Source organism: Phascolarctos cinereus, unplaced genomic scaffold (assembly GCF_003287225.1).
Source record: "Phascolarctos cinereus isolate Bilbo 61053 unplaced genomic scaffold, phaCin_HiC Scaffold_5;HRSCAF=322, whole genome shotgun sequence".
In the NCBI taxonomy this organism is placed as follows: Eukaryota; Metazoa; Chordata; class Mammalia; order Diprotodontia; family Phascolarctidae; genus Phascolarctos; species Phascolarctos cinereus.
In genome coordinates this window covers 60,334,816-60,360,319 of record NW_027555958.1, presented here as the reverse complement: position 1 = coordinate 60,360,319, position 25,504 = coordinate 60,334,816, and the positions used below count along the sequence as shown (strand labels likewise).

At 41.3% G+C, this 25,504-nt stretch overlaps 1 protein-coding gene across 3 annotated transcripts in view; it reads left to right on the top strand.

Moving 5' to 3' along the window:
- Positions 1-8,345: 8,345 nt before the first annotated feature.
- Positions 8,346-25,504, top strand: part of EEIG2 (EEIG family member 2) — an 82,030-nt gene continuing 64,871 nt past the window's right edge. For all 3 annotated transcript variants that reach the window (XR_013486880.1, XM_078154983.1, XM_021000422.2), the window contains exon 1: positions 8,346-8,598. Coding sequence is in view for 2 of the 3 variants with exons in the window: in XM_078154983.1 (XP_078011109.1) it covers positions 8,450-8,598 (149 nt within the window). In the remaining variant the exon portion in view is untranslated. The remainder of the gene's footprint in view (positions 8,599-25,504) is intronic.

Here is a 25,504-nt window from a genome sequence, read left to right as displayed (position 1 = left end):
CCTGCCTTCAAGAAACTTACAATCTAATTGGTGAAAACAACACAAAATGGAGCTGAACCTCCCTCAGTCACACTTTCCTCATCTGTAAAAAGGGGGTAATGATAGCATCTGGTTCCCAGGGCTATGGGGAGAATGAAATGAGATAGTATTTGTAAGTGATTTCCAAACCTTAAAGTGTTCTATAAATGTTAGCTATGATTATGTTGTGGTTTACAGAAATCCAAAGGAGTGTGTGTAGCTGGATGGAATATGGCTTTACTGGTCACTCTCTTTAAATGGAGGTGGAGGAGGAGCTCATCGCTCCACCTTCCAATCAGAGGGCAGAGGGCATTGGGGGAGGTCTGGGTACTAAGAGAGAGTCAATCTTATAGGATGATGAGCTTCCAGATGCTGAGGCTTCTGGGGGCTTGATGGAAAGGAAAGAGGAAAGAGCAAACGAAAGCTGTGAAGAACTAAATCTAGGAGCAGACCGATGGCCAAGTGGACAAATGTTCAAGATTGCTAAGATTTTATCGAGTTTGCAGGCAGGAACTTGGAAGCTTCATTCCCAAACTATATTGGGGAAGAGAGGGGTAGGAGGATATTCATAAGAGGAATGGGTGCTTGCAAACACCTGTTGTTTTCTACTTCCACATCATTCCATTTACACTTACATTTCTGTTGCAATTAAACATCTTTTATTGATTTAATGCTGCCATTTGTCTGGATTTCTGTTATCATGATGCTGTAATTCAGCAAACTGTATACTGAGATCTGAGCCAATGGAGTATGTCATTCCAGAAAATACTACCCACAATACACATCCAAGCGCATGAGGGGCTAGAGATGGCTAGCACTCAGGCATCACTAGTAGGTCTCCTTTACTGCCCTCTTACACAACAGTTCATTCTTCCCTCCATGTATTTGTTCATATTGATTCCCCTAGTCATATACCCTCCTTCCTCTCTACCTACCCATCTACATGGCAGATCAAATCTCATCTCTTCTGAAAAGCATTCTCCATCTGTTTTCATGAACACTAACCCCGGCCTTCTTTGGAATATTGCTCTTACATTAAATATCACAAAGTTGAGCATGTAGGATTCACTTTTCTCCTTGGAATCTAAAAGCTAAGTGGAAGCAAGGAAGGAAGCAATGATTTAATGAGCACTTTGTATGGGCCAGGTACTGTGCTAAGCCATTTTTCAGTATATATCATATCCTTTTTTCTCTTTTTTCTTATGTGCATTATTTTTACTCTCCCACTAGCCTGCAAACTTTTCTCAAACACATTTGTTTTATTTCCCAATTACATGTAAAAAATTTTAGCATTCATTTTAAAAAATTTTGAATTCCAAATTCTCTCCCTTCCTCCCACCCATCCCCCATCTCTTGAGAATGTAATCTGAATACATTACAATAACAATATAATTATCATTATAATATAGCAATAATAATATAATAATCAGTTATACAGGGGAAGTCATACAGAACATGTTTCCATATTAGGCTAGTTGCAAAAAAAAACATTCACCAAAAAGAAAAAGAAAAAGAAATAAAGTAAATAAAAGTATGCTTTAATTTGCACTCAGAGTTTGTCAGTTCTCTGTGGAGATGGATAGCATTTTTCATTATGGCTCTTTTGGAATTAGACTGCAAACTTCCTAATGACAGAAAACAACACACAGCTCTTTTATAAGTAATATTAACTTCTTTTACCTTTGATACATACTATGTGACCTTAGGCAAATCAGTTGCCCAAAGTAATAAGTAGCTAGGTGGTACGGTGGATAGAATTCCACTTGGAGTCCGGAAGACATAAGTTCAAATCCAGCCTTGGACACTAGCTGTATGACCCTGGGCAAGTGACTTAACCTCTCTTTGCCTCAGTTTCCTCAACTGTAAAATGAGAATAATAATAGAACCTCTCTCCCAGGGCTGTTGTGAGGATTAAGTGAGATAACATTCATAAAGTGTCCAGCACGTAGAGGCACCAGACCTATGCTTATTCTCTTCCACTTAACTTAGAGTTCTAGACAATTCTTTCTAAGATTATAAACTGTAGAGAAAGTGCTGATTTGCCTTGGGAAGGAATCTCTTAATCAATGAGTTCTCTGTTCCAATAAAACCATAGCTCTAATCTCCTCTCTCTGTCTCTATTTACTTTTGATACTCCACAGTGATAAGTACATTCCTAGCACAGTGATGAGGGGCAGAGTTTAACTGGATATGGGACAAGGAACTTGGGTTAGACTTGAAAATCTTACCCTTTGATTTTGAAAATTACACCTCCTGTGTATTACTATCCAATTAGTAGGCTCCAAGCCTTCACTGTATTATTAATTTACCTTAAATTTTTCCAAGCACTTTCCTCACAACCCACAAACATGGGGAACATATGAATATCCCCATTTCATAGGTGAGGAAATAGGATCAGAGGGTTTAAGTGGGCTAAGCCACATTCCCACTGCTAGCAAGAGTTAGAACTTAAACTCAGGTCTCTTAAATACAGTTCCAGTATTCTTTACATTATACCACATGAGGTTTTGATTTATCACATACTAGTGAAGAACAGGATTTTTTAAAAGGCATTAAAAAATAATGTATATAGCATCTGAGGACACCCCACAACTCACTGGGTGGGTCCCCCAGGGAATGGCTACCTTCACTTCATGACAGTCTATGGGGGGCCTTAATACTATTGAATAATTAGCTGGAAGACACCATTAGTTCAAGAGCATAATGGGAAAAGTAGTAAAACATTCTCCCCATGAGTATGGAACGTACTCTCCCAAAAATACACACAGCATTAGTGGTAAGAATGGACACACATAAGCAATATGTATTGAAAGGGACGTGTAGAGGGAAATACATGTGACTAAGGGAACTCATATAGCAAACACAGGTGTCCGAGATGTGTTTGTGGAAGAATTCAGGTCCTCCCATACTGCATGATCACCAATGGTTTTTAGTGACATCATCATGCAGTTCCCAGCAGGCCTGTTCCTCAATGGATGCTATGTTAGGCTTTCCCCTGTTTATCTCCTACTCTGTCCACTGGCCAGTGCCCCATGGAATGCTTAGTATTAATGAGAAATATAATATAACATAACATAACATAACATAACATAACATAACATAACATAACATAACATAACATAATATAATATAATATAATATAATATAATATAATATAATGATATATGTTATAACATGTTATAATATATTATATAATTATGTTATATTATATAACTAGAGCACTCTAAAGTTTGCAAAGTGCTTTAAAAATATTATTAAAAAAACAAACAAAAAAAAATTTATTTCATTTGATCCTCACTCATTCAATAAAATCATAGCTCTAATCTCCTTTCTTTGTCTCCGTTTACTTCTCATGCTCCACAGTGATAAGCACATTCCTAGCATAGTGATAAGGACAGGACAGAGTTGGTGCTGGGAGAAAGGTGCTGTTATTATACCCATTTCACAGATGAGGAATCGGAGGCAGACTGAAGTGATTGGCCCAGGGTCACATAGCTAGTAAGCGTTTGGAGATGGATTTGAACACGAGTCTATCCTAACTGGAGATCCACTCTACCACCTGTGGCAGCTGCCTAGGCCAGGATACTTGGTTAAATGATTTGCTTTCTCTAGCTTCTAAATCAGTTGAAATCCGTCACTTGAAATTCTTCCTTAAGGAAAGACCAAATGTTGTGGTGCTTTCTTAGCTTAAAGTCTATACATAGGTATTTCCTGGCTCTTAAACACTTTCACCCTAGGACCAGGGTAAAAGTCTTTTTACCTCTCTAGCTGGAGATTCTCAGCCCCACATTCCAAGCTCTTTAGATCAAAGAACCTTTTCTGCCCTGCTCCCTCCACACATACCCTTATATTTGTTATTTTGGGTGGAATTCTTTCTGATCCAGCGCTTTGGGCCCCACCCTAGTTTACCCTAGTTTATGGCGATTATTCCATATCTTTCCAACTTATTATCTCTGAAACCTAGGTAATAGGTTTCAAAAAAAGGTAATAGTTAATTGCCTAATAATTACCTATGCAGAGATAAAGAGAGAGTGGGCCTCAAGAGTATAGTGAGGCTTTGTGTATGGCACAGAGGATGCTGTCCTTGTGTGGCTCCAAGGAAGAGCTTTCCACCCCCACCCTTGTCAAAGGGAGACTTTCATTCCTGCCAGAAGATGAAGCAAGAATCCACTATCTGTTTTTGTCAGAGGAAGAGGGGGGTACGGAGACTGGAATTATATCTATCTGCTCCTTTAAATATTATTAATCTAGGGGGTACAATCGGATTCCAGCTGACTTTTAATTGCTTTGTCATTTGGAGGATAAGGGACCCCAAGCTCCGTATTCAGAGCTTGAGCCCTTCCCCACGTAATACCCCCTTCTACAATGAATTGTACACATAGAGAACAGCAAAGAAATTGATTTATCCACATCACAGCAAAACAAAAATCAAAGAAGGTATAAAAAGGAGTATACCAGGCACAGGGTGAAGGAGCTTCACCACTGGGATTGAGGTAACTTAGCTCAATCAAGAGACAGTATCCTGGATCTCCCTGGAGGAGAAACTCTCCAACCCCTCTAAACACAGCAAGCTGGGGCTAGAAACATGATGAAGGCTGCCTGCCCCTCTCATGTCTTCCCAGAGTCTTTTCCTTCAGCAATCTGATGTGAGGTTGGCCTCGTCTATCCCGTATTTCAAAGGCAGAAAGCTGCTGTTTAAACCGTCACCAACGGGGAACTGGCTGAAAACAGAAGCTCTTAGCTCTCATCTCTCACCAACTCTGCCGGGTCCCTCACCTTCGTCTCCACTGAGAAGGAGAGTCCCAAACCAATGAGCACTGGGACAGGAGTTGAGATCATGACCTCCAGAATATGTAAATGGCTAACATATGTACATACTTAAAAAGTGTCTGTCATAGGCTCAGAGAGGGTTGGCTGCTAGGGGTGGGCAACCTGCAGCCTTGAGGTCACATGTGGCCCTCTAGGTCCTCAAGTGTGGTCCTTCGACTGAATCCAAAGTTCACAGAACAAATCTCCTTAAAAAAAGGATTTGTTCTATAAAAATTGGACTCAGTCAAAAGGCCAAAGGAAGGACCTAGAAGGCCACATGTGTCCTCAAGGGCATAGGTTCCCCCACCCTAGACCCTTTGCAGCTGCTTAGTTCTAGCTCTAAGATCAATAAATACTCGTTAATTGATTCCTGTCCATCTCTCAATCTCAGTACCAGAGTACAGTACTAAGGACAAGCATCACCTTTCTGGACTGTTGTTGGGGGGAAATGTATTTTTGGCAGATAAGGGTATGCCGAAGCAACCTATCTGCAACTCACTCCTACTTCTGCACCTCATCCCACTTCGGTTTTTGCTTGTAAACCTGAATTTTCAATATATAATTGGTTTTCTAAAGCAGAGAGCTGAAAAAAAAATGTACATAACCAAGGTAAGTAAACCTGGTTTTCTCAATGGACATCTCACTTAACAGCATCCCTTGAATAGAATTCAATGAAGTCCAAGTACTTATTAAGTATCCACTAGGTATAAAGCAATGTGCTAGGTCTTAGCTCCATGACCACAAGGAATTTACATTGTAATGGAAGAAGGGGATGGGCAGCTAGGTGGCAAAGGATAGAGTACAACTCTATCCTGAGTTCAAATCTTGCCTCACACACTTACTAGCTGTGTGACCCTGGAGAAGTCACTTAACTGTTTGCCTCAGTTTCCCCATCTATAAAGCAAGCTGGAGAAATGTCAAACCACTCCATTATCTTTGCCAAGAAAACCCCCAAATGGGGTCACAAAGAGTCAGCACTGAAAACAACTAAATAAGGCAAAGGGCGGAATAGTTTACATAATCTGAGGTGGGAGTGGGGAGCCTTTCCCACTAAAGGGCCACACCTCTATGCTGCTACAGACTAGGTTCAATCCTGAGGGTGCTGGACCTCCAAAGAAGAGAAAGGACTAGGCAGGAGTGGGGAACCTTCAGCCACTCCTGGACTAGGCTTTTCCTGTATTCTCTGACTCATTATGCCCCACCCAAAGCCCAAAGGAAGATCTTTTAAAAGATAGGTTTAAGCTTAAATCTAAAGACTCCCGGAGAAGTATTAAAGAGCCCCTTCTAGGAAGGTACTGAAAGTATAAAGTAAATCAATTATGAACTGTCTTGTATCATTAGTGCTCAGCACATTGCCTGGCTTAATAAAAATCAATGCTTAATAAATGCTATGTGATATATTTATTTCTTCCTTCATTAAACAAATGCTTTAAATCACAAAATGCTCATAAGCACAGACTAACAAGTTTAAGGTGAAAAAAAAAACCCACCATGAAACAGTTTCACCTCAGAAAAGTCACAGGAGCTGTCAAATTTCCAACAGCAATTGACCCTAGAACTGGGCTGGCATCTTCCCAACCTGGGCACAGCACACCAGAGGCTGCCCTCTACAATGACAGGCAGGTGCATGAGCTCACACAGTATAAGGACTGAGAATCACTGTCACCTGCAACAAGCAGCAGGCTCTCAAAGCAGAAGCAGCAAATTCAAAACAAAGGCTAGGTTAATCCTAGCACAGTATTAGCCCTAATAATGATAACCACACCCCTTCCTAAAGCTAGCATTTTTAATACATGAGACAGAGAGAAACAATCAATGCAATTGGGGGTGGGGTTGCAAAGGGCAGAACACTCAGGGTTCTCAAGAAATCTTGAAAATCCCTTTGCCTTCAAATGTAACTTTAATGAGCATCTATCTTTCATCATGTGGTAAAGTCAGATTTCAGAGGGAGCGCCCCCCCCCACCTCCCACACCCATCACTTTAAGAGTTCTCTCCTGTCTGTTTTGAATTTGAAGGCTAGGGCACCCAGTTTAGTCATACAACTTGGTATAGTAGAAAGGCCTTGGGCTCTGGTCTCGGAGGTCTGGGTTCAAGTCTTGTTTCTGTCCTTTACCACTCATGTGTGTCTTTGGCCGTCTGATCCTCAGATTTCCTCATCTGTAAAACGAAAAGATTAGGCTAGACAGCCCTAAGTTTTGCTCCTAGTGCTCTCTCTCTCTCTCTCCCTCTCTGTCCTGACTGTCTCTGTCTCTCCTCTCTCTTTTTCATTCCCGTCTGTCTCTTTTTCCTCTGTCTCTGTCTCTCCTCTCTTTGTCTCTCTCCTCTCTCTGCCTCTCCTCCTCTCCTCTGATTCTCCTCTCTTATTCTCTCCTATCTCTTTGTCTTTCTCTTTCTGTCTCTCCTCTTTCTCTCCTGTTTCCTTGTCTCGCTCCTCTCTCTGCCTCTCCTCTCCTCTGATTCTCCTCTCTTATTCTCTATCTCTTTGTCTTTCTCTTTCTGTCTCTCCTCATTCTCTCCTGTTTCCTTGTCTCTCTCCTCTCTCTGCCTCTCCTCTCCTCTGATTCTCCTTTTATTCTCTCCTATCTCTTTGTCTTTTTCTGTCTCTCCTCTTTCTCTCCTGTTTCCTTGTCTCTCTCCTCTCTGCCTCTCCTCTCCTCTGATTCTCCTCTCTTATTCTCTCCTATCTCTTTGTCTTTCTCTTTCCTGTCTTTGTCTCTCTCCTCTGTCTCTCCCCTTTCGGTCTCTGTCTCTTTCTCTTTGTCTCTCTCCTCTCTGTCTCCCCTCTCTCTGTCTCTTTCTCGTGACTCCTTTCCAAGTCAAGGGCGCTCCCTGGAACAGATGAGCAAGGGAGAGGGTGGGGACCAGGAGCAGCACGAACAGAAAATGAAAAGCCAAAGACAAAAAGGAAGTGGTTAGGGGGAAGCTCTTTTTTGGTTCTTCCTGCCTTTTTTTTTTTGGCCTATTTCAACCCAAAGAGAGACACGAGACGTTCCGCGCAGAAGCTACGGGAGGCTATTTTTCCCAGCCTAGACGTCCGCCTGCGCCTAATTCCTCGCCTCCCTCCCCAGGCCCCGCCCCGCCCCACCCCCGCGGCGACGCCCGCTGCGGCCGCTGGGGGGCGCTGCCCTGGCCCCGCGAGAGGCGGCGGCGGCGGCGGCGGCGGCAGCGGCGGCCGAGGAGCTGCAACGGCCTCGCTGCCCGTCCGCCTCCTTCCCCCCCCCGTCTCCCCTCTCCCTCCCTTCCTGCTCCGGGCGGCCGCGGCTTCGGCCGTGGCGGTTATTGGCGCTCCAACCGAGAGTCCGCACGCACGCACGGGCAGGGCGGCCGTGGCCGCGCCGCGGGGACCCCGGGCGCCAGCGGGGCCGCTCTCCGCCGGAGCCCCGGGGCCAGGCGGAGCCCCCTCTGCGGGCGGGTGCCTCCCCGGGGCCCGCCAGCGGCCGGGGAAGCGGAGGCGAGAGGCGGCCGCCGCGGCCGCCCTTCCTCCGGCCCCGCTCCGGGCTCAGCGAGCCGGCGACCATGGGTCGGGGCTGAGAGGAGGATCCGGGGCGCTGAGGGGGCGCCTGGGCCGCCCCTGGCGCGCCCCCCTCCTCCCCGCCGACACCCCGCTCCGCTCCGCGGCGAATGGCTTTCATGATGATGAAGAAGAAGAAGTTCAAGTTTAAGGTGGACTTCGAGCTGGAGGAGCTCTCCTCCGTGCCCTTCGTCAACGGGATCCTCTTCTGCAAGATGCGGCTGCTGGACGGGGGCAGCTTCAGCGCCGAGTCTTCCAGGTGACCCCCGCCCGCCCTCCTCCCTCCTTCCTTCCGTCCTCTCTTCTTCCCTTCCTTTCTTCTTCCTTCCTTTCTCCTCTCTTCCTTCCTCCTTCCTTCCATCCTTCCTCTCTTCCTTCCTCTCTCTTTCCTTCCTCTTTCCTCTCTTCCTTCTTTCCTTCCTTCCTTCCTTCCTCTCTTCCTTCCTCCCTCCTTCCTTCTGTCCTCTCTTCCTCCCTTCCTTTCCTCTCTTCCTTCTTTCTTTCCTTCCTTCCTCCTTCCTTCCTTTCCTTCCTTCCTCTTTCCTCTCTTCCTTCCTTCCTTCCTCTCCTCCTAACTTCCTTTCCTCCTTACCTTCCTTCCTTTCTTCCTTCCTTCCCTTCTTCTTTCCTCCCTACCTGCTTCTTCTCCCTTCCTTCCTTCCTTCCTCCCTACGTGCTTCCTTCATTCCCTTCCCTCCTGCCTCCCTACTTGCTTTCCTTCTCTCCTTCTTTTCTTCTTTCCTTCCCTTCTCCCTCCCTTCCTTTCTTCTTTCCCTTCCTTCCCTGCTACTTTTCCTTTCCTTCTTTCCCTTCCTTTTTGCTCCCTTCCCTCCCTCTTATTCTGACTTCTTTCCTTCCTGCTCTTTCTCCTTTCTTCCCTAACCCTCTGGTTCCTTCTCATCCCTCTTTGCTCTTTTCCGTCCTTTCCCTCTCTCCTCCCTTCCTCATCTCACCTTCACGGAGAGATAGCTTCCTGCTCTCCCTGAGTACACTTTTTTTTGCTCCTTTCTTCCAAGCCCTTCTCCAAAGAGAAACTTTGTACTCTCTCTACTGCTACAAGCAGCTAAGATTGCTGCTTGACATCTTTCTCCTTTCCTTGCCCCTCACCCAAGAGAGTTGCTTGATAGGGAATCCCAATTACTGGCCCTGGTGCCAGATTGTAGTGGGGTGGAAAGAAGCGATGTTCCTGGCATCAGAAAGACCTGAGTTCAAATCCAGCCTCAGACATTAGCAGCGTGACTCTGGGCAAGTCACTCAACCTCTGTTTGCCTCAGTTTCCTGTAAAATGGGGATAATAACAACACCTACCTCACAGCAGATAATATTTGGTAAAGCACCATGCTTAGCATGACACATAGTAGGCACTATTTAAATGCTCATTCCATTCCTGCTTTCCTGCTCCCGCTTCTGTCAGAAAGTGCTCAACAGACACTCCTCTGACCAATTTGATGTGAGTCAGTAGTCAACTTACCCAAGGCCCAGGTAGTGTATGGCATATTATGAATTATATATTAAAGACTAGGCATGGTCCCTGCCTTCAGGGAACTCATAATACTATTTGCTATTCCCCCTGCTTAAATTCTCTGCCTCGAAAGCCAAAGGCTTGTTTGTGCCTGGCAGACCATTAGACTTGAGAGGACTAACATTGGACCATTGGTGGTTATCACAGTTGGGTTTTTGTATTGTTTTTGTTTGCTTTGGGTGGTGTTGTGGATTTGCAGGTTCAGGAACTGTGAGAACCCAGTCTTAATTCGAGTCAGCCTCACAGAAGTGGCAACAATTTTTATTGCATTCTTTTATCATAGAGCTACTTTTTAAATTATTCACTAATACTGATTAACTTTGAAAGGCCTTGAAAGGTTTATTAATGGAACTCTGTAGGTCCTTGGTTCTTTCCAGTTCTGAATTTTCTATCTCTTATACATGTTGCACAATTAGCTTAATCCTATCGTGTGCTCTTAGAGAATGAAGCATTATTGTTTGGTTGTGGGGTGGAGTGAAGCAATATGCCTTAAGTCTGGAGAATTTCCAGCCTTGAAAGTAATGGAGAAGCAACCTGGTTGATAAGTTTGCCAAATCTGCCTGAGTGAGGTTCCTTTATTAGGAAGTAGTAGCTTTAGAAAATACTGTATTAAAGAATGAATCTTTGTTCTTTCACTTGGAGAGAAAGGTTAGTAGCAACTGTTGATTTTTCTTAAAATGCTGGCTATAATCTTAAGTATTTACTTCAAAAAGATTTAATTTTCCTTTATTCGTAATTGTAATATGCAGTAGTGAAAGGCGCCGTGGGAGAGTGGATAGCTGAATTTGAAGCTAGGAAGACCTGGGTTCAAGTCCACCTTTGACACACAATGGTTGTGTGACTGGGTAAGCCAGCTAACCTCACAGTGCCCTAAGGCAAAGGTGTCAGATATGTGGCCCTGCACACTCCTCCTGGCACCCCCATCCATCTAAGTCCCCTGTGCCTCCTCTCCCTTCCATCCATAAGAATCAAGCTGTCCTAGGCTGTGGTGCCCCCCTGATGACTAAAGCTTAAAAGTTCTTGGCACAGTGTTTCTTCCTGACCACCTTATTTCTGACAGTTACTGCCCATGTGACCTTGGGCAAGTCACTTGTCTACATTTTCATCATCTATAAAATGAAAGCACTGAATTAAATGGCAACTGAGATCACTTCCATTTCCAGACATTATTGTTTATGATTCTACCCCTTCCCCCACATCCTTCCCATTTTTTCCCATGCCCTGTTTTTCATTTCTCTGTCTTCAAAGGTCAGTTAATTTTAAGCTTAGGCAATCTCCTTTTCATAGATGAAAACATGGCTTCTTTCTATAGTGGAAAGAGCATCCTGGATTTGGATACTTGCTGCCAATGTATGTGACCTTGTGCAAACCATTTAATTTCAACTCTTAGTTTTTGCAAAATGAGTCTATTAGATAGATCACAGAAATATCTTCTAACTCTAAATTCTATTAACCAATCAATGGTCTTCTAATTTTTGTCAAGTTACCTTGGGAAAATCTCTGGTTTCCTCACCCCCTTTCAGAATTCTTACAGAACAATTTCTAATTAAACCTGGTTTCCTCAAAAAAAGGTGGGGGGTACTTGAGATAAATTAAGGAAATTTCTTATTCAGTGTCATTCATTTTCACTTGTTTACTAGTGTTGAAACACTCATTTTTCCACGGATTTTAATTGTTAACACAGTATTTCAGCTTTGTTATAGATTAAATAGGATTTAAATTGGGCTAGTCTGGAACCAAATCCTCATTTATAGAATTGTTTCTATGTGTAAATGCTTTCCAAACTCCAAATAACCAATTTATAATGAAATTTTGAACATAAGCATTGTACAGTCTAAGTACTCTACCTGTTGTCTTTGCACTTGTAACATTGCTTTCTAGAAAGTATTGTAAGCTGGATAACAACTGGAAGTTGTCAGTCAATCTACCAGCACTTGTTAAGTACTGATTATACTCCAGGTGCTGTGCTAAACACTAGGGATACAAATAAAAGCAAATCCAGTTCTTGTCCTCTTGGAGCCTGCCAGCTAATCTGAGAGGCAACATTTACATTTGCATTCTGAGCAGCTGAAGGGGTAAGAAAAGATTGAGCTGGCTCTCCAAGGAAGCCAAAGATTCAAGGAGCCAGATGTTAGGGAGGAGGGGAGGGAATGAGGGCCAGTCAGTGCAAAGGCCTGGAAATGGGAGAGGAAGTGTTGTTTGTGAAGAATAGCAAGGAGGCCAGTATGGCTGGAGTAGCTACCTAATAGAAGAGAGTCATGTGTTAAAAGATTAGAAAGATAGGGAAGTGCCAGGCTATGAAGGGACTTAAATGACCTGCAGAGGAGTTTATATTTGATCTAAAGGTAAAAGGTCTCATTTGGAATTGATTGATTGGAAGGGTGACATGGTTAGACTTAGGCCTTAGAAGATTCACTTTGGCAGCTGAGTGAAGGATGGATTGGATTGAGGTGAGACTTGAGAAAGTCCCAATTAGAAGACTATTACTGTAATCCAGGCCAGAGGTGTTGATGACCTGAACCAGGGTGGTGGCTGTGTGAGTAAAGAGAAACAGATGAATGCAAGAGATGTTGTAGAAAAAGAAATTAAAAGATTTGGCAACTGAGTGGACATGAGGGATGAGCTACAATGAAGACCTGAGGATGACAAGTATGATTTAGCCCTGGGTGAATGGAAGGATAGTGGTGCCCGCCCTCCACAGTAATAGGTAAGTTTAGAAGAGGGACAGGTTTGGGGGAAAAGATAATGAATAGTGTTTTGGAGTTCAAAATCCCTAGGGGACTTTCATTGACAGAATGCTAAAATACTTATCAAGCACTTACAGTATGCAAAGCACTGTGCTAAGTGCCTAGGATATAAATACCAGCAAGCAAAGACGCTCCTACCCTCAGGAACTTGCTAGAAAAGAGGGGAGGTTGAGGAGAGGAGCCAAAAAAAGAGAGGTTGGAAGGGGGCCCGGCCAAAGTGTACTTGCTTAGAGGTGTGTTGAAAGGATTTCAGGAAGGTGCCGTCTGAGGTTGGCCCCTCTAAAATAAGGCAAAAAGCTCGCCTCCCAGAGCTGAGGAGGAGGGGATGGGGGGAAGGGGTGGATTCCAAGTTTCTGGTGGGATATAGAGTTGGGACTATTGCTCTCCTGGGAGGCTAGGACTAGATATAGTCATCTGCCTGGAGGTGATAATTGTGCCTTATGGGATGAGAGAATCACTAACTAGAGAGTTTAGCTGGAAAACAGAAGAGGGCCTAGGGCAGGGGTAGGGAACATGTGGCCCTCTAGGTCCTCAAGTGCAGCCCTTTGACCAAATTCAAACTTTACAGAACAAATCCCCTTAATAAAAATAATTTGTTTTGTAAAATTTGGACTCAGTCTAAAGGCCACACCCAGGGACCTAGAAGGCCATGTGGCCTTGAAGCTGCAGGTTCCCCACCCCTGGCCTAGGGGATTGGGGCCACACAGTTTATGGGAATGAAACAGGTGGATAGTCAGCAAATGAGACTGGTAGGAGAATAGCAGAAAGCAATATCAGGAAAACCCAGAGAGGAAAAAGTACCTAAGAAGAGAAGGTGACAATAGCGTGGTGTTGCAATAAAGTCAAGAAGGATAAGGATTGAGAAAAGGCCATTAAATATGGCAAGTTAGAGATTATTGGTAACTTTGAGAAAAACAGTTACACTTGAGTGATGAGATCAGAAGTCAGATTGCAGATGGCTTAGAAGAGAGTGAGAGGAAAAGAAGTGAAGGCACAGGAGTGTAAGTTACTTTTTCAAGGAATTTAGCTGAGAAGTGAAAGAGAGATATAGGATGGTAGCTAGCAGGCATGGTAGTAGTGTGTAATGAGGGTTTTATAAGGATAGGGCAGACTTGGGCATGTTTGCTGGGGAAGATAAAAGGGTAGGGTCAGAGGTACATGTAGAGGGTTGGCCTATGCAAGCATAAGAGCTACCTCATCATTAGAGACTAAGGGAAGAAGGATGATGTCAGTGGGATATTAGATGAGGAGAAGAAAAAAGGGCTCTCTTAGGAAATGTCCTCAATTTTTTGGTGAAGTTATGAAGTGGCATGCAAACCAGTAATATGTAATTTCCCAGTTTGTTGGAATTACACAATAATCCTAAAATAAGCATCAGTTTCCTCATCTGTAAAAGGTGATTTGGTAATACTCCCTACCCTACAATGTTGTGGTGAGGAAGTACTTTAAAAACTTTAAAATGTTATGCATATGAATTAGTAATTAGTTCTCCTTGTATGGCATTGTAGAGTTCATAGTTCTGTCTGTCCAACTGAGCTCTGTAATCCTGGTTTGAGAGCTGAGAAGGCATCTTTGGAGTGGATGACAAGTGATTAGGGCTGATCCAAAAGTTGTCAAAGCCCTCACTGTTGAGGTGGAGGATGTTGGAGATAGGAGTTATGTGGGAGAGTTTGGATTCTCTCTGAACCATTTGTCCTTTCCTTATATCTCTTAGGCATACCCTCCTCTTGTCTCTGCCTGATTAAATTCCAGCCAACCTGTGGAACAGCTCTTAATGCTACCTTTTCATTCCAGCCACAAACCTTACATGGTACTTTGTTCCCCTCATATTCAATTTTATTTATAAGTTCTGTATGTACATCATATACATATATGTATATATATGTATACATACACATTATTTATGAAGTTCTATATGTGTGTCATGTAGCTAAAGGCTACATGAAAGCATTTCTATTTCCCTATAGTGCTTACAGAGTGACCACTTAGTAAATATTTGTTGTTAATTAAATGCTTTTAACAATAGTCATGTCATAGACTGAGTCAGATTTATAGACTTTTCCAGCATGGAGAGGGGCATGGCTTAAAAAGTGTTGCTTAGGGACTTTACTGTCTATCGTTCTCCCAGACCTTCTGAAAAGTAAAAATCACTCTGTCTCAGAAATGTTGGATCCCTAGAATGGAAAAGTAAAAGCAGAACTGGTTGGGGTGTGTGGAGGTAGGGAGAAAGTATGTAATTGTAGATTTCAGTCTACTGAATATTTGAATAGATCAAAGTACTACATTTCTAGGGGAGCTTCCTAGATTAGAATTACCTTGCGAGGAATGTTAAGTCATGCTGACTGATTTCAGAGGGGTATTTTTCTCCTAGGAAGATAGGATATTCTCCAATATCATTAAATATTAGTTCATATGAAAAATAAAGGCTGAAAGGCATTTGTGATTTTTGGTTTAATTTCATTTTTTTGACCAGACTTGTCACTTCATTGTTTTAAAGGGCTTCAAATAAGGAACTCCCTCTACCAATTCGATCAATTGCAAACTTAAGGCCTAGAGAGCTGCCTGGGAGCACTGAGAGGGTACCAGTTACTCTATCCACAATGCAATGCTGCCCTTTACAATGGCTCCTGAATTCAGGAAAAGCAAGGTGTAATGAATTCATTTTTTCATGTTGGGCACATGCAATTGAAAGGCAGCATATGAGTAGTGAATAGAGAGGTAGCCTTGAAGACACATGATCACCCAATGTGTCTGACCAGGTGTGTCAGAACCAAATAGAAAAGGGGCCCACTAAACCATGAGGACCCCTGGGGGCATATTGACTTAGAAAACATTTCCTCTGTCACTTTAAGCTTATACAGTCAACAGAACAATAATCAAGCCCTGATTTGTAGTGCCTGACGATTTCAGGTGCTCATAATGAAAATTTCACTATCAATCCAGCCCATCTGACTCTAGCACATGATTGGGAAAGCTAAATGACAGAGCTGGTAGTTGAACTGAATTTAGAGTCAGTGGCTACACTCATAAATATTCATCAGTTACTGTAGCTGTCTGTGTCTACATATCCCTCCTTCATTTTCTTAGTGTAAGGGCCTGATTAGAGATATTTTAGTGAGAGTATTGGGGATTATATGTTAAAAAAGACAAATAATTATTTTCCTTTGATGTGTGCAAAATTCCTGTATTTTCAGTATTCCCCAGTTTGGGGTTTGGGGTTTTTGGGGGGGAGGTTTTAGTCTGTTTATTTGCTAATTTCTAAAATACGGTACTTTATAGCTTTACATGCAGCTGTGGTTAAGCACATGTGAGTTCTGGGAATGTCCAGGAAGCTAAGCATGCACGTGTTTATTGGACCTTTTACTTTGCAAACAAGCTATGGGCATTTCCTTTTCCGATTTGTGTTTTCTAAGGTTTTCACTTATGGTATAATAAATGTTTGAAAAAGTGTCTCTTCAGAGATGAACTGTAATAAATAGCAAATAGCAGCAAGTCTATAGTAAATACCTTCTGTTCCTGCTTCCACAGTTCTTCATAACCATACAAGAAATTATAAATCCACAATTCATACTATCCTCTTTTAGCATAATTATAAAGATGGTGTACTTTTCTAAATGCTACTCCATGAGAATTAGTTCGGATAAAATTATGTAACAGGGTCAGCTTGTTCTACAGAACTGATCTCTTTAGATTTGCCCAGAGCCATTATGTGTAGAGCATATTCACAAAATATCGTACCTATGTGTAAGTAGAAGGTGTGGGTGTTAAATAATGAAACAGGAGGTGACAAATCAACCTCATTTATTAATGGTCACTTTTTTGGCTTCTTTTTTTACTTTGCTTTGTTATTTAAGGAAAAGGATGCCTTATGGTAAGGTAACTTCAGTGGCCTCCAGGCCTGTTTGCCCACGGGTTGGGAAACACTGCATTAGACATTATTGAGTTCAATTTTTCTTTTTTCCTTTATTTTAAAAAACAAGCTTTATTGATGTCCCAGGCACTTACGAATATAACTTTGCTCTCCATCAGCAGATGAGCCGTTGAAACAAAGAACAACAATAAGCAAAACCTATTGACAAAGTGACTGCAACAGTGTTCTGTCACATGTGACTTCTTAGTCCCCTCTGCCCCGCTCCTGAAAAAGAGAGCTACTTCCTCAACTTTGTTCTACAACTAGGCCATTGAACCGATCCTCTCATTTTACAGATGTGGAACTGAGGCACAGAAAGGTTAATAAATTTTTGCCGGCTGTTGAACAGTTAGTACCTTAGGCAAGATTTGAACCCAGGTCTTTGTGACTTCAAAGCTGTTCACTAGACCATGGTCCTTCTTTTAATTACTTAACACTCAGTTTTGATTGAGTATTCACTTCATTTTCATTACTGTTACCGTCATATATATCGTTTTAATTCTTTCCTCCATCTGCATCAGTTCATGTGTCTTCTCTCTTTGAATTCCTCAAATACATCATTTCTCACAGGAGAGTATTTCGTGACATTCACTTACCACAGTGTGCTCAACCATTCCAAAATCAATAGTCATCCACTTCATTTTCAGTTTTTGTTTTTGGTTTGGTTTGGTTTGGTTTTTTGCTACCACTAAGAAAGTACAGCTGTGAATACTTTGGTGTGTATGGGACATTTCTTTCTTTAACAGACATTAAGTCTTTGCTCTGTAGAAAGCACTGTTCAAAGTACTGGTGGAGATGCTAAGAATCTGAGAGTCTGCCTGATTGGTACATTAAATCAATATGCATAACATCAGTGTTTTATTCCCACCTTTGCTATTTTGACACTTGGAGTGGGCCAGTTCACTTGTTAAGCCTTTTTTTCCCCTTAACTGTAAAATGAATGGGTTGAAAAAAAAATGAATGGGTTGAACAAGATAAATTTTTGGTTTTTTGAGACTGGGTCCTCCAGCTCTCCCAGGATATAAGTGCCTATAAGGCCAGATCCCAGTTCTGATGGGCACAGAAGCTTTAACTGGTACCATCTTCTAGGTTGGGCTAGTCTGTCCCTCCTTTTCAGCCGGCTGGTCCTCCACTTCCAGGGGCTTACCTTATTGGTGCCACCCATACTTAGTAGATAATTTCTGCATGAGGGGAAAAAGGAAGACCTCATGGAAAAGATGAGGTTTGAGCCCAGTCTTAGAGGATATTTCAACAACTTGTTACATTGTAGTCATATTTCATAGATTAATCGTGTTGGAGCATGCTCACCATAGCACCTTGATATTATTTTCCAGAAGAATTTTTAATGAATACTTTATTGTATTATTAAGGATGACAAGGATGTTGAGATATAGAATGAAATACAATGAGGAATAATTTTGATTATAGAATAGACATTTAGAGTAAAAGGGACCTATGAAGAACTAGGCCAGCACCCTCATTTTACAGATGAAGAAACTGAAGCTTAGAAATATTAGATCATTTGCCCAATCATTCTACATATTAGTAGCCAAACTGTGTCTAAAACATAGATCTCCCTTCACCCAGTCCACTATTCCCATCACATTAGCCTTTTTTAATATATATTCTGTTCTAGTTAGGCTGTATCTAGTGTATCATGTCCATTTCTGAATGCTGCTTTTTTTTTTAAAAGGCATTTGGGGTTAAGTGACTTGCCTAGGGCCACACAGCTAGTAAGTGTCAAGTGTTGATCTGAGGCTGGATTTGAACTCAGGTCTTCCTGACTTCAGGGCCTGTGCTCTATCCACTGCGCCACCTAGCTGCCCCATGAATGCCACATTTTAATGGGGATATTGACCAACTGGAGTAAGTCTATAGGAAAAAGGCCAGGAGGGGAGGGATCTGAAGATTGTCACCATAATTAATAATAACTTATATTTGTATAAGACTTTATGTTTTGCAAAGCATTTTACTTACATCACCTTCTCACAAGCACCACCTCAGAAGGCAGGCAGTAACATTAGTCCTGTTTTATAGAGGATGAAACCAAGGCTTAGGAAGGTAAAGTGAAGGGATTTGCCCAAGGTCCTACAGTTAGTAAGTGGCAGAGCCAAGGCTTGAACTCTACCCCTGCCAAGTTTTATTAGGATTGGGATTTAGAAATGGAGTGAATTTTAGAGGTCTAGTCCAACTGCTTGTTTTATGGATGAGAAATTTGAATCCCTAAAAGGGTCCTAAGGTCATGCAGGTAGCAAATAGCAGAACTTGGCTTTGAATGAATGTCTCACCCTGACCTTTTCGGCTCTGCCACTCCAAAATTCTGTTTGAGGTGTTATTTTAAAGTTGTTTGGAGGGGAATATTGGGAGAGCTCAGCCAAGTGTTTCCTCTACTGAGCCCCTGGAAGTCAGAACTTGACTTTGAACCTAAATTCCCTGGCTCCCAAATTCAGTGTTCCTATATAGGTAGTCAGACCAAACTCTTAAATAATTATGGGTCTCATTTAGGAGGCTCTGCAGTGTTCTGGGCCTTGATGCAATCAGTTCAGGACCTTCCACAGAAAGGATCTTACCATCAGCAGGGAATACTCCTTCCACTTGGTCTCTGCCTCCATACATCCTCCTGGACAGTAATAACCATTTGACAAGCATCAATCTCCCTGTTTCATGCTTCAGTTGATAGTAATTATTTGATAGTAAACTAAAAGGTATTTCTGTTGCCTCTAAAAGCAATCTTACATAATGTTAACCTGTGCATAAAAGCTACCTTGTTAGAAGAGAACCTTTAAGTCTGCATTTTCTGCTACTTAATACTTTTTTTTGTAGCCAATAAACAAGCATAGTAAGATCAGGTATAATTTATATATTTCAGTCAGTTGTGTAGCTATGAATTATGTGTTTATGTATCTGTGTGCATATATATATCATGATTGTCCTTATAGTGTTACGTAGTCATCTAATCCAAGCCCCAAGTCTAAAATATTGGCTATGAACTTCTAAAAAGCATCAAAAATCTAGTGAGAAGAAAGCATTTGACCTAAATAAAGGAGGTACAGATACACTTTTAAATCACATCAACATTGTAATAACAAATACAGTACTTTGCATACATTACATATTTAATTAAACACTGTATTGAATTAAATCTAAGAATTTTTTTAAGTCAATATTTTGAATAGGGCAAGCTTGGCTGTTATGAAAAGAACACTAGTACTGAAATTAGTTGTTGTCTTCATGATTGCATTTAATTAATCTTTTTTGATTTCTGGAGTAAGGATCCAGAATTAGCATTTAATAATTAAATTAGTCTCCTTAGTTGATTTCACTTGAATTTAACAGGAATTATAAAGTAATACTAAAATATAACCAAGTATACTATTTCCCAATTGTGAATTGTATTTAAACTTAAGAAATATAATTGTGAGCTTTAACAGCAAATTTTTTAAAAATATTTATTTGGAACTTAATGAACACAAAGAAAGGACATTTCTGTATATAAAGTAGAACAGAAAAAAGATAGGTGAAACTTCAAAGTCTCTGTTATGTCCAATTTGATTTTTTTTTGTATAATAAATTCAGCGTGTCACTCTTTCAACTGTCCTGCTTATTTGTGTTCTACTGACCTTCCTTCTGTTCTCTTTTTTTGTGCATTTTTCAAAATGGTTCAATAACCTTTTTTTCATTTCTTCTTTTTGGCAAACACTATTGCTAGCTCCCCTGTCCTTTCCTGTAAAAAAGAAAAAAAAGTAACTCCTGGTAGCGAATAAGCATAATCAAACAGACAAATCTGCAGATTTGCCATGTCTGAAAATATGTCTAATTCTACACCATGAATTCAGCATCCCTGTCAGTAAGTGGGTGGCATGCTTCATTATCAGCCCTCTGGAATTGTGGTTGATCATTGCATTGATCACAGTTCTTTAAGTCTTTCAAAGTTGTTTTTCCCTGTAATGTTGTAGTTATTGTATAAATTGCTCTTCTGGTTCTACTCACTTCACTCTGAATCAGTTCTTACAAGTCTTCCCAGTTTTAGCTGAAACTATCCCTTTTGTTGTTTCTTCTACAATAGAATTTCACTTATGTACTGTCATTTTTTAAGCCACTCCCTAACTCATGGGCAGCTCTTTATTTCCTTTTTTTTTTGTGCTACAACATAAATATTTTTGTGTATATGGGTCTTTTTCTTTCAACTTCAGATTATAGATTGAGTAATGGTATTGCTGGGACAAAGGGTATGGTGACTTCTTGCAGCATACTTCCAAATTGTTTTCCAGAATGGCTGCACTAATTAACCAATAGTGCTGAGTGCCTGTCTTCCTACTGTAGCCTTTCCTATAAGTCATTTTTCTCCTTTATGATCTTTCCCAATGAGATGAGACTCTTGAGTTGCATTATTTGTATTTCTTTAATGAATGATTTGGAGCATTATGGCTGTTGATAGCCTGGCTTTCTTTCTTTGAGACTTACATGTTCATAACATTTGATCATTATCTATTAGGGTAACAGTTAACTCTTGCAAAATTTTTCCTTGGTTAGGAAATAGGTCTTAGATTTCCCTCTTTCCAGACTTCTAAAGGCACATTTCCTAAGAAAAGGTACATTTCTCATACCAGCTCTTCTTTAAAAATCCTATATACATGAGATCCTACCTAATTTATGTTTCTCATATCACTTACTGAAAGTTAAGTACATTCTCTTTCTATATTTAAATGTATTACTTGATTGTTTTGAAATAAATGCTCAGCATTTTCCTGTTTGAATGCTGCTTTTAAACAATGTGGTTTAGAAAATGGCCTATATCCAAGAGTTATTTTGTCTTAATGAAAAGGATAATATACCTGTAATATTGATTTTTGGTCTTTATCATGTTAATTTAATTTCATTTGACTGAATCATTACTGGAATAACTTCTAATTAAAATTTCATAATTTTTCATCAAAGGCAGTCCATTTTAGAGTGAACTAGTGGATTCTGTGGCAATATGAAAGGATTCCAAATTTTATGTTTTATTTATGCTTTTTCTAGGCAAGCCCAGCCCTAGCCAGATGTGGTTTTCTACCCTTCCCTCTTCCCCTTCCCCCTCCCACCATGTCCTACCTCCAAGAGTCTCTACCAACTAGGGAGTGAAATTTCTGTCATTAACTATTCATTTGGGTTTGAGGCATTGCCTGTAGAAGTCTTTCAGAATGGCTGTGAGATGCTTGCTGTGTATCTCTCTAAGTAAAATGTAAGGTCCTTGAGGCCAGGGACTTTCTCACTTTTGTGTTTGTATCCCTAGTACCCAGTTAGTAGTAATTGTTCTTTTCAAATGGTTTTTAAAAAGTAAATAAAAGCTTGATCCTGAAGCAGAGTTTACAAAAAAATTTTTGCATGCCACTTGAGGATCATCCTATTAAGTATGCATCCTGTAAAGTAATTGTAGTTTCCAAGCAGAGTCAGATGGAGCAGAAATCTTGTAAAGAGTCATGAGGGATTTGCACCCATGGTGTGCCTCTGCAGTTAGTTTCTCATCTGTCTGTTTTGGCCAAGAAGAGCTAGATGACAAAGAAAAGGAAACCACTTCTTTCTCTTGCAAATAAAATTGTTTAGGTCCCAGTGATTAATAGGGCATAGTCACAGATTTAGTTCATTAGTGTGGCAATTATGCCTAGCAAAACATTAACACATTAGAAGGAATTAGTATCCCATCTACTGGCTCCTATTTTACTGCCTGCAGACACAACCAAGTCTTTTCATCTTTGAAAAACCATCACTAGATTGCATTGCCTCTTCTAATTATCTTCCCATATTTCTCCCTGGCTTTTTTCAGCTAAACTCTAAGGAAAAGCTATCTACACTTGTTCCCTCCACTTCTTCCCCTCTCTTTTTAACCCCATGCAGTTTGCTTTCTAACCTCAATACTCAACTGAAACTACTGTCCCCAAAGTTATCAATAATCTCTTAATTTCCTATTCTAATGGCCTTATCTCAATCTTCATCCTTCTTGACCTTTCTGAAGTATTTGATAGTATTGGCCACCTCCTCCTAGATCCTCTCTCTTCTTTAAGTATTTGTGACACTGCTTTCCTGGCTCTTCTCCTTTTCCACTGGCTACTTCTCAGTCCCATTTGCTGCCTCATCCCTGTCACATCCCCAACATTGAGGATACTCATAGCTCTGTCCTAAGACTTAGTCACTTTTCTCTCCACAGATTCTCACTTTGTGACCACATCAGTTCCCTTGGGAACTGATTCAGTTACTGTCTCTGTGCAGATGACTCCCAGATCTATTTATCCAGCTCTTGTATATCTCCTGAGCACCAATAAAGCATTGCTTACTGCCTATTTAGATATTTTATACTGGACATCGTATAGGTATCTCAAACTGAACATGCCTGGAATAAATCATCATCTTTTCTCACCCAAACTCACCTCTGTTCTAAACTTCCGTATTACTAGGGAGAGCATCACCATCCTTTTAGTTACCCAGGTCACAATCTCTATATCAGCTAGTGACTCCTCACTTCCACTCACCCTACATGTCCAATTTCATCACCAAATCTTGCTTTTTTTCCCACCTTACCATCCCTCACCTTAACTCTTTCTTCCCCACTCACACAGCCACCACCTCAATTTAGATGCTTCTCCCCTCTTGCCTATACTATTACAACCACCTTCTATTTGGTCTTCCTACCTCAGGTATCTCCCTATTCCAGATACATCCTTCAAACATCCACAAAAGTGATTTTCTTTAAACATAGATCTGATCTCAGTCCCCTTCCCCCTGCCACACACTCTTAATAGACTCTTAACAGGGATGGGGAACCGCTTCTAGCAGCTCCCTGTTAGGTTTAAGAATAAATGTGAACTCTTTTATTTGGCATTTAAGGCCCTTTTTAACCTGACTTCTCAACAGTCACACCACCCCAAGTCTCCTGATCTACCTATAGAAATCTAAATAGAATGCTTATTAAATTTGCAGATGACCAGCCAGAAGAAGTTAACCTTACATGTCTCCACATACTCGATACTCCAGTAATGCTGGCCCGGTTATTGTTCCTTAACACACAGCATTCCATCTTCTGACTCTTTTTGTTGGCTATCCCACTAGTGCCTGGAAAGAAGGGTTGCAATACCTTTTGAGGCATGTTTATTGTTTTTTTTATTTCAAGTTCTCTTGTCCACAAACACATATCAATCAAGCTAGCTATAAAATGGCTTATGAATATTTTATAAAAATTTCTCATTAGAACAATCCGTGTTCAGTTAAGAGAACTTTCTTATTAGAATGCAGTTAAAGAGAATCCCTAGATCAGCGAACTACATACAGTGAAATCTGAGCTTGGAAAAAGCTAAAAAAGGAGGTGAACCATTTTTAAAGGTCACAAGAAAAAGAATTCTGCAAATATAATAGTAATGAGAAGAGTCAGGAAGTAGAATCTCATTTGACCTTTATCTCCTCATACTGTAATGATTAGATTGAGACTGGCTGGACTTTGATTGTCTAAATAATTCATAATAGATTGTGAATGAGCAGGGGCAGCTAGGTGGCACAGTGGATAGATCACTGGCTCCGAAGTCAGGAGGACCTGAGTTCAAATCCGGCCTCAGACCAAACACTTGATGCTTACTAGCTTTGTGACCCTGGGCAAGTCACTTAACCCCAGTTGCCTAAAAGGAAAAAAAAATGTGAAAGAGGATGTTCTTACTTCCAAGTCTGGTATGGTGGACCACTCAGAGCCCACGGGTTCATATAAACAATTACTTTAATAAAAACCTCCAATAACCCTGGATCAAAGTAATCCACAAGAAGGTGAAAAGCATTCTAGCAGTCTTCAAAAAGGTTCCCTCAAATTTCCAGAATTCCCTGATAACCTGCTCAAACCTTTTTATAGCCTCCTTGTCCAAAGGGCTGACACCTGATGGTGAGATTTATTCAAATTGCTGCAGGTCTGCTCAAGTGCTACCTGTTTCACCATAGCCACAGTAGAAGGCATGGAATTATGAGGGTTAATTTAAGTCCTTCTAGTTCAGGGGTCTCAGAAGTAGGGGTCATGGCCTAACACCAACAAGACAGTGGCTTAACCCCGTGATTTGTGTGTATGATATCTACCAGCTGGAAGATGGGAAGATGAATCCCATCTCACTCTACCTGCAGTAGCCAGTTGAGAAGCTTGTCTCCATTGCAAACAGACTTACCCTTACACCTCAACACTTTCTCCCACCTTCACACTCCCACTCTCTCCCATTTCTGAGCTAGTCGTTACCCCACCCTGGAAATTATCATTTTAACCACTACCTGGACATGCATGGCAACATCTATGCCGGTACCATTGGGAAAATACCCCCCCCCCCCCCCCCCGCTCCTAGCACGCCTAGCCTCTGTCCCCCAGATTACCTTGTAGCTGAGCAGTGACCAGTAAGAGCCCTTCTCTCACCCGCACTTTTCATTTTAGGTGGGACAGAATGAGTCAGACAGGATGAGTGGGCATGTATCTTCATCACAAATCTCAAGACATTGTCTTTCTCTCCAAACCCACCCATCTTCCAAGTCTTCCATACTTCCGTGTTCCTGTCTAGAACAGTGGTGTCAAATTCAAATAGAAATGGATTTCTGTGGGCTGTATTTTGACTTAGAAAACCATAAATTAACATTTATTTTATTAAACATTTCCCATTTACTTTTTAATCTGGTTTTGGCCTCAGTTGGGAATTTTTCTGGCCAGGAATTTGACACTTCTAGTCTAGAAGACCACCATCCTTCCAGTCATTTAAGTTTACAGCTTCAGTGTCACTTGCTCTCACCTCACACACATATCTAGTTATTGTCAAGTCTTGACAAGCTTCTCTACACAACATCTCCCTTGGGTTCCTCCTCCCCACTCACAAAACTTCTGCCTTAGTTCAGGCCCTCCTCACCTCTCACCTGAGCTGTTGTAATAGCCTCCTGATTGGTTTCCTTGCCTCCCTCCGGTCATCCATCCTCCCCACAGCTGCCACAGTGGTTTTTC